Genomic DNA, 13,950 nt, shown 5'->3' on the forward strand with positions numbered 1-13,950 from the left:
TGTCTAGACGGTGGGTAAGGCACTGCAATATAATCAAAGGGCAGTTTTCTATTGACTTTTCTATTGTATGTCTGTCGAAGAACCATCACTTCAAAGCTTCGATGTCTGGCCTGTTGGGTCTCAGAAAACAATAGACACACAAGGTAGCAAAAGCGACACATTTCCCAGCAACAATGTGGCCAATAAAAAAAGGGCTGGAGAGTAAATGCAGTGTGGGGTTTGATGCTTAAAACCTCTACATTTGGTCTTCACCAATGTGATCATTATCTAATACTACAACAGGACGTCACATTTAAACAGACACAATTCCACTTGAATGAACAACAGCACAATTGTGAAGAAATCTATGGGGAGATGACTATCAGAGCTGAGCCATAGAAGTCTTTGCCTGTAACTTTTTTCACAACACTCTAAACTAAGCCTTTGAACTTTCAAAGGCTGCAGAGCAAGAAACTGAACGTCTCTAAACCCCTGCAAGCAGTGTAGAGCGTCTCACTGGCAAACCGCCCGCTGACAGGAAACTCTCTCTGTGCAGGGCTGTGGTCGCCCATCCAGTCTACACAGCGAGCGGTGCAGAACTACGACAGGATGTGACATAATCCCTATTACATTTTAGCTTGTTCTTCACTGAAGGAAAATTTTATTTTTAAGAACCTCCCAAAAATGGAGTTGTATGTTTCATTTGAGCCAGATCAGAATTGTATGAAGTTAAAGGTGTGTTGACGGTTTGAATAGCGAGATTATGAGTAAGACTGTCTTGAGGGCTGAGGACCACATTCATTTAGCTAAACTGTATGGTGGCCCTAATGGTCTGTCACTTAATTTTAAAAGCTACTCTGCCATTTAGGACCACTGTAAATATGTTATGTTATAAGTATAGACTAGAGTCTTAGGGCCTTGTGTTATGTAATGGGTATACTGTAGACTAGAGTCGTGGGGTCTGACCTCATATTCCTCCTTGAAGCCGTAGCTGTCGGAGGTCTTCATCAGGTTTATGTGTTGGAGCAGGTCAGCCACCCTGATGGCTGGGTGCAGCTGACCGGTCTGGTAGGGCGACTCTGTCCCCTCACAGTGGTACCGAGGGACGTCCAGCAGCCGACTGGACTCTGCAGCAGCTGCAGTGTGGTTCTCATCTGTCCAGGGAAATCACACGTTGGTGAGGAATACACAGGCTTGTGAAGGACCATTATCATTCAACATCACAAACACTCACAGAGCACATATCTGACCTGTGTGCAAATCATGACGAATCCTTATTATAACCACATTGGGTGTGCTTCTCACAACATGGTTTTCTTGCAAAAATGGCAATGAACATAGCATTTTCTTTCTGGCAAATAACATGACTCCTGCCAGTACACTATGTATCTAAAGCAACTCCCCAGTGAAACAGCTAAGATGTGAGGGATGTAAGCCACATGGCAACTGGCAGTCACTGACGTGTGGCGTCAGCTTGGTGAGTGGGCAAGACGGAGGTTGATATAGCCGAGGAGTGGTGTGCCTGCCTTTCCCAGCAGACAAACAGACGGACAGACACAGGGGCTTCACTGAGAGGCAGTGTGAGGGTAGGACACTCTCAGGCCTGACAGGCACCATATGTGCCCTTTAATGTCTTATCTGAACCATGTCAAACCCTCAGACACACAGCCATTTAACAGCCTGCCCGGGAGACAGGAGATATGTGTGTGTGTGTGTGTGTGTGTGTGTGTGTGTGTGTGTGTGTGTGTGTGTGTGTGTGTGTGTGTGTGTGTGTGTGTGTGGCGCGAGTGTGTGTGTGGGAAAGTGAGGTGGTTGGCTGTTGAGTCCCAGGTTCTCCTCAGGAAGAATCTACACCCCTCTAAAGCCCAGCATGATCTAGCGGCAATCAATCACATGACCTACTGAGCCATGAGCTGTACATCCTTCTTGCTTGGCTAGCTCCTGAGCTACTACCACCCCCCAGATGTAGGTTTAGGGGAACGTTAAGTCACGGTTTAAGGGCCTGTCAGTGGAGGGGAAGTTAGCTACTATTACGGACACACATCCATTTAATGGATAAATCATCCAGTATATGTTTTCTGGCAATCAATTTATTTTCATTTCATTGAGCACTTTGGGACACTTTCCACACACACTGGTCACATGCACTTACCGGTAATTGGCACTTTACAAGTAGGGCAGCAAGAAAAGAAAAAAACAAGAGCTTTTAGCTAGGTCAACAGTTAGCACACAGGGTTTGTAGTACATATATAATACAAATATACAGTGGGGAGAACAAGTATTTGATACACTGACGATTTTGCAGGTTTTCCTACTTACAAAGCATGTAGAGGTCTGTAATTTTTATCATAGGTACACTTCAACTGTGAGAGAAGGAATCTAAAACAAAAATCGAGAAAATCACATTGTATGATTTTTAAGTAATTAATTGGCATTTTATTGCATGACATAAGTATTTGATACATCAGAAAAGCAGAACTTAATATTTGGTACAGAAACCTTAGTTTGCAATTACAGAGATCATACGTTTCCTGTAGTTCTTGACCAGGTTTGCACACACTGCAGCAGGGATTTTGGCCCACTCCTCCATACAGACCTTGTCCAGATCCTTCAGGTTTCGGGGCTGTCGCTGGGCAATACGGACTTTCGGCTCCCTCCAAAGATTTTCTATTGGGTTCAGGTCTGGAGACTGGCTAGGCCACTCCAGGACCTTGAGATGCTTCTTACGGAGCCACTCCTTAGTTGCCCTGGCTGTGTGTTTCGGGTCGTTGTCATGCTGGAAGACCCAGCCACGACCCATCTTCAATGCTCTTACTGAGGGAAGGAGGTTGTTGGTCAAGATCTCGCGATACATGGCCCCATCCATCCTCTCCTCAATACGGTGCAGTCGTCCTGTCCCCTTTGCAGAAAAGCATCCCCAAAGAATGATGTTTCCACCTCCATGCTTCACGGTTGGGATGGTGTTCTTGGGGTTGTACTCATCCTTCTTCTTCCTCCAAACACGGCGAGTGGAGTTTAGACCAAAAAGCTCTATTTTTGTCTCATCAGACCACATGACCTTCTCCCATTCCTCCTCTGGATCATCCAGATGGTCATTGGCAAACTTCAGACGGGCCTGGACATGCGCTGGCTTGAGCAGGGGGACCTTGCGTGCGCTGCAGGATTTTAATCCATGACAGCGTAGTGTGTTACTAATGGTTTTCTTTGAGACTGTGGTCCCAGCTCTCTTCAGGTCATTGACCAGGTCCTGCCGTGTAGTTCTGGGCTGATCCCTCACATTCCTCATGATCATTGATGCCCCACGAGGTGAGATCTTGCATGGAGCCCCAGACCGAGGGTGATTGACCGTCATCTTGAACTTCTTCCATTTTCTAATAATTGTGCCAACAGTTGTTGCCTTCTCACCAAGCTGCTTGCCTATTGTCCTGTAGCCCATCCCAGCCTTGTACAGGTCTACAATTTATCCCTGATGTCCTTACACAGCTCTCTGGTCTTGGCCATTGTGGAGAGGTTGGAGTCTGTTTGATTGAGTGTGTGGACAGGTGTCTTTTATACAGGTAACGAGTTCAAACAGGTGCAGTTAATACAGGTAATGAGTGGAGAACAGGAGGGCTTCTTAAAGTAAAACTAACAGGTCTGTGAGAGCCGGAATTCTTACTGGTTGGTAGGTGATCAAATACTTATGTCATGCAATAAAATGCAAATTAATTACTTAAAAATCATACAATGTGATTTTCTGGATTTTTGTTTTAGATTCCGTCTCTCACAGTTGAAGTGTACCTATGATAAAAATGACAGACCTCTACATGCTTTGTAAGTAGGAAAACCTGCAAAATCGGCAGTGTATCAAATACTTGTTCTCCCCACTGTATATATGCGCACACACACACACACACACACACACACACAAATAAATATATATACAGTTGATGTTGGCAGTCTACATACACTTAGGTTGCAGTCATTCAAATTCGTTTTTTCAACCACTCCACAAATTTCTTGTTAACAAACTATACTTTTGGCAAGTCGGTTAGGACATCTACTTTATGCATGACACAAGTCATTTTTCCAACAATTGTTTACAGACAGATTATTTCACTTATAATTCACTGTATCACAATTCCAGTGGGTCATAAGTTTACATACACTAAGTTGATTGTGCCTTTAAACAACTTGGAAAATTCCAGAAAATTATGTCATGGCTTTAGAAGCTTCTGATAGGCTAATTGACATCATTTGAGTCAATTGGAGGTGTATCTGTGAATGTATTTCAAGGCCTACCTTCAAACTCAGTGCCTCTTTGCTTGACATCATGGGAAAATCTAAAGAAATCAGCCAAGACCTCAGAAAAGAATTGTAGACCTCCACAAGTCTGGTTCATCCTTGGGAGCAATTTTCAAATGCCTGAAGGAACCACGTTCATCTGTACAAACAATAGTACGCAAGTATAAACACCATGGGACCGTGCAGCCATCATACCGCTCAGGAAGGAAACGCGTTCTGTCTCCTAGATATGAACGTACTTTGGTGCGAAAAGTGCAAATCAATCCCAGAACAACAGCAAAGGACCTTGTGAAGATGCTGGAGGAAACAGGTACAAAAGTATCTATATCCACAGTAAAACGAGTCCTATATCGACACCTAAAAGGCCAGGAAGAAGCCACTGTTCCATAACCGCCATAGAAAAGCCAGACTACGGTTTGCAACTGCACATGGGGACAAAGATCGTACTTTCTGGAGAAATGTCCTCTGGTCTGATGAAACAAAAATAGAACTGTTTGGCCATAATGACCATTGTTATGTTTGGAGGAAAAAGGGTGACGCTTGCAAGCTGAAGAACACCATCCCAACCGTGAAGCACGGGGGTGGCAGCATCATGTTGTGGGGGTGCTTTGCTGAAGGAGAGACGGGTGCACTTCACAAAATAGATGGCATCATGAGGCAGGAAAATGATGTGGATATATTGAAGCAACATCTCAAGACATCAGTCAGGAAGTTAAAGCTTGGTCGCAAATGGGTCTTCCAAATGGACAATGACCCCAAGCATGCTTCCAAAGCTGTGGCAAAATGGCTTAAGGACAACAAAGTCAAGGTATTGAAGTGGCCATCACAAAGCCCTGACCTCAATCCCATAGAACATTTGTGGGCAGAACTGAAAAAGCGTGTGCGAGCAAGGAGGCCTACAAACCTGACTCAGTTACACCAGCTCTGTCAGGAGGAATGAGCCAAGATTCACCCAACTTATTGTGGGATGCTTGTGGAAGGCTACCCGACACATTTGACCCAAGTTAAACAATTTAAAGGCAATGCTACCAAATACTAATTGAGTGTATGTAAACTTCTGACCCACTGGGAATTTGATGAAAGCTGAAATAAATAATTCTCTCTACTATTATTCTGACATTTCACATTCTTAAAATAAAGTGGTGATCCGAACTGACCTAAGTCAGGGAATTTTTACTAGGATTAAATGTCAGGAATTGTGAAAAACTTAGTTTAAATGTATTTGGGTAAGGTGTATGTAAACTTTCGACTTCAACTGTGTGTGTGTGTGTGTGTGTGTGTGTGTGTGTGTGTGTGTGTGTGTGTGTGTGTGTGTGTATATATATACATATATACATATATATATATATATAATGACGTGACATGACTGGAACGTTAGGGTGGTGGAGGTGATCACCAAACAACGACGACAGATTCGACTATACTACATGACCAACACCCAACACTGACTTTCTTACACATTTGCAAATGGCTTTCTAGAGAGCTATGGCGAGACAAACAGACACTTCTGCAGTGGGCGGGATCTAAGCTCGTGAGAACTGCTGCACTCTAGTGTAGAGACTATCTAAGCTGACATTTTTACTCATTAGCAAATTTGTACCTCTTAATTCTGCCCTAACATGATAGATTGAGTCACGGCTTGAACTGCACCCTTCACTTCCTATTACCAAGCCCAGCGTCAACACAGAGCTAAAATAAGATATTTTCACAGCAAGCACACTGGCCTGAGGGGGAATTTTAATTCCCCATCAAACTCAGGTTTTCAGTAAGCCGTAAAGACCCTCAGCGGTTGCTTGCTTGTTCTGTCAGTGTGGACTACACCGTATCTAGTGTCACCGTGTCTAACACTCTCCTTCCTGATGCCATGAGTGAACACTCATGGCATCAGGAAGGAACTCCATTACATAGGAACTCCATTACATGGAAACTGTCAGATGTGTTTTTTGACTCTCCACAGACAGAGACAAGTCCCAGAGAGGCTGAGAATGTGGCAAAATGGCACCAGCTCACAAAGTCTGACTCTAAGGACTTACACACAATAACAGGATGACTGGTTTCATTCTATAACAGTGTTATGTAGGAGGTTAATCTTCAGGTTGGGGCTCAGGTGAATGTATCTGTCATATATCAATCTTCACTTGAGTTTGAATTTGTTTTCCCTCTTCATCTCTACACCAATGCCCTGAGCTGGATTTGGAGCTTGTAGACAGTTGTAATGCATTCAGAAGTGTGAGTCTCTGATTGGGGTTTAGCTTCAATTCAACGGCTCATGGGTGGGTCCTAAACCCTGAAGTGTTGCTCATCTGTTCACTGGAGGACTGCCACGTCTCCACTCTACCATGGCTGAGGGCCAAGTGCTTTATACTGGCAGCCAGGGGAAATCTACAATCTGGAAACAATTCCTATTTTATCCCCCTTACTGGATAAGTGAATATGGAGGCCAGTCATTCTGACAGTGATACATTCTCAAGGCTACCATGAATTGTATATGACTGACTACTCAGACTTAACACAGAGACAATAGTTTACAATGGAACGGCTACAGGTTTACAATGGAACGGCTACAGGTTTACAATGGAACGGCTACAGGTTTACAATGGAACGGCTACAGGTTTACAATGGGCGGCTACAGGACTGTGACAACGACATATGCATGAGGAACACAAGCCATGGCAGGGCAGATGACATAGCACCAGGGCCTCACCTAGCACTGCCGTTGGCACTAGTGGATCATTAGGCACTGTAGGGAAAAAAATCTTATGAGGAACATTCCAGAAGGCTTGAGTAAGCTGCAGCACACTACAGAATGATAAAATACCAGGGTCAAGATGAACAGAGCATAAGAATAGAAGTCATTCTACCAAAATATCCTGCGACAAAGGTTCAAATCATTAATGGCTTTTATTCATATGTTGGGAATTTCCTTTTATGCATTTTAAAGTAAAAACATGTAAGGTATAACTTAACGCCTCTCTTCAGAGCCTGACTTATAGGACACTTCTCTGTGCTAAGGCCTGTTCCATTGTAAGGCAGAGGGGTTATCTAACTGTCAGAAGGCTGGTGGGAGGAGCTATAAGGGGGCAGGCTCATTGTAATGGAATCAATGGAACAGAGTCAAACACGTTTCCATGTGTTTGGTACCGTTCCATTGACTCCATTCCAGCCATTACAATGAGCCCGTCATCCTATAGCTCCTCTCCCACCAGCCTCCTCTATTCTCACTGTCAGGAGGCTTTCTCACATGTATCATGTGTCTGTGGAGGGAGGTGTTCCCCAGGGATCTGCGGAGGGACTATTATACTTACATCTGTTGCTGAAGTTGTGGGAGTCCATGAATGTGACGGCCATGGGATCCTCAGTGTGGAGCGTGCTCTGATCAGCATAACTGCGGTCCATGGCATTCACCATGTGAGTCATTTCCTGACGAGTATTCCCAATGGCATCTTTGCGCTTCTTGGCCAGTTTCCTGAAGGATCAAACAAGCAGGTTTAAATATCACAAAAATACCTTGTTGTCGAGTATTTACACACAGCAGGTAAGACTAAAGGGAAATAAATGAAAGAGAAAATCGTATCACCATGACAACAGACCATTGGTTTGGCTTCCACATATGGCCTTTTTAAAATTGTGTTTTCATCCAATAATATGTGCAAACCCCACAAATACTGTATTCTTAGGGTCAAGTATCATTAGGTACATACTGTAGCAGAAATATAGGGGAAATCCAAAAGGGTCCAATTTCAAGCATTGAAATCATGCAGTAGTAACTTCTGCTTCGAGGGGGAAAGGCATATGCTTCATGCTAAGGTGAGAGGTTGCCGCATCTCATCCCCAATCTGGGCTCTGACAAGACATTCTGAAAACTGGGGACTCACTGTCTGGTTGATTGTCTCATTATCATTTCCTCTGGACAGGAGTAGATAGGGTTTATAGATTAACGAGATTGATATACCAAATGGTTTGACCGATTTAACTGATTGTGTGCGCACTCCCTCATTGGCCCCTGGTTGAGAAAAGCTGATTGAACACCTGCAAGACTGGGAGGCTTTTATTTCAAGGGCAATTACGACTGTGCCGGTTTCTCTACATTTGTATTGTAAAAAGAAGCACTGCGATGAAAACACATACCCACTCTATTCTATTCCTAGTTCCTAATTCCACTTTGCGAGCACCCTGAAGAAAGGTGCTGCAGTACAAATTATCCTCTGATTGCAGTTCGCAGTTAGATGAAAGCATTGAGATGAGGTTATTAAGGAGCCGCTCTAGTGAAATTGAAAGGAGGTCTCTTTGTACTAGAGAAGAGACAGATGGGTGGACAGCAGGAGAAAGATGTCAAATTGTATAATTTCATACAGTTCTAGTAAAATGACAATTATAGGCAGAATATACTCATTTCTGCCCATCATACATTTGAAGTGGGTCCAAAATAGGTATGCACAGCAGGCTCAATTTTATCAAGAGCCGTGAGAAAATGATCCAGTTCCCATGTTGTACCTTTTAAGGACCTTTGATAGTGGCAAACTGTGGGATACCTCTCTTTCCCGTTGGTAAAAACATTGACCATTGACCATTTTAAGGTTCATTATTGGTAACTTTCAGCTGTTCAATTATTCCAACTTAACAGGATATAATTGGCTAAATGTCCCCCAGGGGGGGCTAAGAAATTTAATATCCTAACATTGCTTGAAGGGACTATCCGAAGCCAGCATAAGATGTTCACTGTGCAGCTGATACAGTCTTTCATTTTCATGGGAGAGAGAGAGAGAAAAGTATCCTCAGTCTGGGGGAATAATCTCTGAAATTCTGACAAGACTCATTCACTTGAATTCACTTGAGGTTGAGTGTCACTTCTAGGTATGAAATGAAACATGATTGTGAGAAATACAAAAATGAGAGGAGGGGAGGTAAATGCGAGGCCGGTGTAGCATAAAAAAAACACTCACAGAGGCGAGGGTGAAATGGCAAGCATGTCGAATGGGAGAGCATCGGCAGACTTGTCAGGACAACAGATTGGGGAGTTTTATTTTTCAGCCCTTAGCAAGTGGTAAGCACCACAGTGTGGAGATGACTGTCTACTGTCTACAGCAGCATCACAGCAGAAGAACCTACACCAAACCAAAGAGGAAACCTTCTGCAACCAACATTCAGAGCAACCAATTGGAAAGGGCTTATGAAATATAAAAGACATACAACACAAACAGTGTGCACTTGTAGAGGCACACAGTTTACCCCGTGTCCTTTCAATGGACAAAGGAGGTCCAGGACATGAAGAAGAGTAATGAAATACATGAGTTACTGACATACATACAACCACATGCACGCAGATTGAATACAGGACACAAAGTGCAGCATTCTTTTTTCAAATAACACCGCTTTTGGTCATCATGACTTTGGTTTGGAGAGTGTTTCGAAGCATGTTTGAGCTGGTCAATGGCAATTGGTTCTGAGCGATATGGGTTTTCACTTGAAAAAAGGATACTGCATCTTTAAAACACTACATAACTAACCAAGGACAAGTGCACTCATTGTATTATATATTTTTTTCTGTTTTGTTGTTGTTTGTCTGTTTACTTACAGGTAATATGAGTAAGAATAGTAGCTCCTCCTGGCACGCAAATCAGAGACAGCAGGATGAAGAAATATTGGTGAATGCAAAGTGTGAATCAGTCGGATCAACAAAAGCAGAAAAAAGTGCAAGAAAACAAAATTAAATCTCTATCAATTAACTTCCTAATGTTAGAATTTCATTTTTACATGCATTAATTCAAATTGAGAAAATTATTTTCATTACAAATACGCAAATAGTTCATCTTTTTGTTCTGGTTGAATTTGGAATTGGGCAGAATCATTAATGTCATGCATTAAATACTGTCTCATTCACATGGACAGTCAGACAGTTTGAAGACTGGACTCACAAAACTATTGTCACCAGATTTAGGCAACGGTGATACATATGAAAAGAAAAGTCTTGATAAGCATTGTGGAGAAACACAGCTGCAAAACAAATTGCGCCAAACTAAAGAACAAGCTTCTTGCTACCTGGAAAACAAGCAATGTCATGGACCACCATTTTAAAGATGCAGTATCTTTTATAGGTTCTGTTCAATAAGGGAACCACATATTCATTATTGTATTAGATCAATGAGTTGTGTCTTGCCCATAAGTATTGATCTCCTCAGTAACTAGTGTTTGTAATGTAATCATCAGATATCAACTCACAACTTTCCTAAATGAAGATGAAAATAAAAGTGTAATTGAAGATAATGTGCAAGTAAAATAAAAATAAAAGAAGCATACAAATGTTGCCACTGCGTGTATGTTTTGGCTTCAACCTCCGTTGTTTCCGTGCAAAGCAACTACGAGATTCCAATATCCACTTCATTAACTTGTATTGCTTTGTGTATCATTGAGTTCTACTCTACTTGGTCACCTGATTTTGGAAGAAAAGAAACTCGGTGCAACTAACAAGAGGAAGAGAGATTCAGACACACAGGGTCAGTGTGTGAGAGAGAGAAATAGACCTCTAATTATCTCTAGAATAAACCGATAGAGGATGTCTAGTTGATTACTACACCTGGGTGACTATAGCACCAACAACATTAACTACACTCAAGACACCCACAACACGTTAAGCTAACTAGTTCCAAAACAAATCTATATCTCCCTTTTTTATTGATTTTCACAAGCTTTCTCTTTACTTTGGGGACAAAGGGACATTGGTCATATTTCAGAATTCAATTACCATCAGTACTTTTAATCCATTCCAATGGGATTAGGAGTTTATGGCTCATTAGCACCCAAGGTGCCCCATCGCTCCAAACACCAGTCCTTTTTCAGGCTGAAATTACAAACCAGGAAGCCATCCAAAAACTCAAAAGCAGGCGCTGCAATTAACGCCAATGTCTTATATGAAAAGCATTCAATAAAATGAACCCCCCCCCACCTCTCTGAAAAATATTCTAAACCACAGGGAATAGATTCTATTACAAAACATGAACTACTATGCAACTACAATAGTACACCAGCACCAAACCAACACAAACCAATTGTTTGTAATACTGAACAAAGGGGTTTGAATCTGCCAGACTTACTGTAGAATACTTAACTAGAATTCAAAAGCCACTCCTTTAGATTTGATCCAGAAGAACATCGACGAAAAGTAACTTTCTTTCAATATCAGAGAAAGGGAAACTTAGTTATTATTACTCAACCCACACATCTGTCACTCACGACCAGAGAGAAAAGACTCACTTTATAACCTGATCTTTTCCTTTTATCTTCACAAAGGAAGCCTGTACCAGCTCCACTAAATCAACAATCCCCAGTGAAGAAAATGGAGGGGAAAAAGTGTGAGGGAAGGGAAAGGGGGGGAAAGAATGGAGCTAAGGAATGACCTGTGGCAGAATGAGCTTTCTCTGAAGTTGAAAGGTTATGGATCGGGTATGGAAGGGGGATGGCAGGGGAAATTAGGAGGGAGACGGCTGTAAATGAGCAGTGGTCATTAGGAATGATTCCTTAATTGGCAGAACATCTACAGAGACACAGAGGCTGCTCTGCCAATTAAGATTCATTTGAAAGCCTCACTCATCAGTAGTCACAGGCACCGCTTGACTGTCCAACACTGTGAACAGAACCACAACGTTACAGATATCTCTATCAGGAACAGGTGTATAAGCACCGCTCATTCATCAGTCTCATTCAAATTCACTTCTCCTGAACCCCACAGATGATAGGCACTAATGTCATTCAAGTTCATTGGGATGTGTTTGTTTAACCTGGATCATTAGATACTGTGTAGATCACTTTTGTGTAAATCTAACCTGAAAACACATTGGTTAAAAAAGCTTTCATCAATGACCCATGCATTGTATGTGGGTGTCAGAATATTTGATAAATATGTGAGACAACAAAGATGTATATTGTTACTTACAGTACATGGTAATAGTTCTATAGGGCGATTTCAAACTGTCATTCTGCTAAATGGCCACACGATGGGGCCATGTGTCATAGAAAGAGAGAAAAGGTGCGCAGAGTAAGGGCTCCTCTCCGCACATCTTTCCTGCCAAACCTGATCAGCATGTAGAGGTGTGCCCCGACTGAGGATAAGTTATTTATTTTTTCCCTTTAAAACAATCTCAATTTCTTTCCAAAGTATTCATCACAGGTGCTGGAGACAGTTCAGTTTGCCAGCATTCATTATAAAACCTTATCTGAAAAACTGAACAAAATCGATAGGAGATTCACAAAGTAATTACAGCGTGACACAATTTGCTCTCTCAAGGCCCCAAACACCCTGATCTCTACAACCTGCCTCCTCTGCATGACCCCAACTGAGTGTGTGTGTGTGTGTGTGTGTGTGTGTGTGTGTGTGTGTGTGTGTGTGTGTGTGTGTGTGTGTGTGTGTGTGTGTGTGTGTGTGTGTGTGTGTGTGTGGACATGTTTAACTATACTTGTGGGGAGCAGAAGTACTCACATGAATAGTAATAGTAAACAAACAAAAAAAATGACGCAACTGGGGACATGTTGACGGACCCCACAAGGAAAAAGGCTATTTCTAAGGGGTTTAGGATTATAATTAGTATTAGGGTTAGATTTAGGGTTTAGGGTTAAGTTTAGGAGTTAAGTTTGGTTTAGGGTTAAGTTGATATTTTGGAGCTAAGGTTAGGGAAAATAGCATTTTGAATGGGAATCAATTGTGTGTCCCTACAAGGTTAGTAAAACATGAGAGAGAGAGAGAGAGAGAGAGAGAGAGAGAGAGAGAGAGAGAGAGAGAGAGAGAGAGCGAGAGAGCGAGAGTGTGTGTGTGTGTGTGTGTACACACCTGACTGACCAATTCTTCGTAGTAAAGCCTCCATGACTAAAAAGAAAAGTAGCATTTAGACAACATCAGAGGTTTCGGATTATATATTAGCCCATAACCTTCCAGAATACAGTCCATTCCCCATAACCTTCCAGAATACAGTCCATTCCCCATAACCTTCCAGAATACAGTCCATTCCCCCATAACCTTCCAGAATACAGTCCATTCCCCCATAACCTTCCAGAATACAGTCCATTCCCCATAACCTTCCAGAATACAGTCCATTCCCCCATAACCTTCCAGAATACAGTCCATTCCCCCATAACCTTCCAGAATACAGTCCATTCCCCATAACCTTCCAGAATACAGTCCATTCCCCCATAACCTTCCAGAATACAGTCCATTCCCCATAACTTGTCCAAGTAGGAAAATGTTAATGAATACTAACAGAAAAGTATAGTAGAGTAAAAGTATGTTGAGCTTGGACTTAATTAATTCCACTAACAGTTAATAATGGATAGCACAGGAATTAATATAGGCTCAATCCACTCTCTACTGGGGGCTGTTAGTTAGACAATTATTGACTTTGATGCATTTAGATGGTCAACACAGTCAAATCCTACAAAATAAAAGCCAGGAAAGATACATATAGCTATACTGTAATTACCAAGCAGTAAACAAAATTCTGAATGAGTCTTGAATGAAGCAGCTCCAAGCATTACTGAGTGGGATGAGAAGGTAAGCGAGTGACAAAATGAATAAAACTTGAGGCTAGCACAAACTGAGCACAGCTCAATATTGTTGTTACAGTATGTATCCTGAATGCAACCCTCAACAAAAAGCTGCCCACTTTTTTTGTGGAAAAACAGCATAAAAGCAGAAATCTT

At 42.2% G+C, this 13,950-nt stretch overlaps 1 protein-coding gene across 24 annotated transcripts in view; it reads right to left on the reverse strand.

Annotated features, from left to right (window-relative positions):
- LOC139556243 (receptor-type tyrosine-protein phosphatase kappa-like) overlaps positions 1-13,950 on the reverse strand; it is a 181,807-nt gene that overhangs the window by 13,456 nt on the left and 154,401 nt on the right. For 11 of the 24 annotated variants that reach the window (XM_071369913.1, XM_071369920.1, XM_071369910.1 and 8 more), the window contains 6 exons: positions 13,085-13,120; positions 9,839-9,868; positions 7,569-7,729; positions 6,968-7,003; positions 2,132-2,143; positions 946-1,133 (listed from right to left, as the gene is read on the reverse strand). In XM_071369913.1, the coding sequence (XP_071226014.1) occupies positions 946-1,133; positions 2,132-2,143; positions 6,968-7,003; positions 7,569-7,729; positions 9,839-9,868; positions 13,085-13,120 (463 nt within the window). The remainder of the gene's footprint in view (positions 1-945; positions 1,134-2,131; positions 2,144-6,967; positions 7,004-7,568; positions 7,730-9,838; positions 9,869-13,084; positions 13,121-13,950) is intronic. The other 13 variants (XM_071369917.1, XM_071369919.1, XM_071369934.1 and 10 more) reach the window with 7 other exon arrangements.

This window comes from Salvelinus alpinus, chromosome 27 (assembly GCF_045679555.1).
Source record: "Salvelinus alpinus chromosome 27, SLU_Salpinus.1, whole genome shotgun sequence".
NCBI lineage: Eukaryota > Metazoa > Chordata > Actinopteri > Salmoniformes > Salmonidae > Salvelinus > Salvelinus alpinus.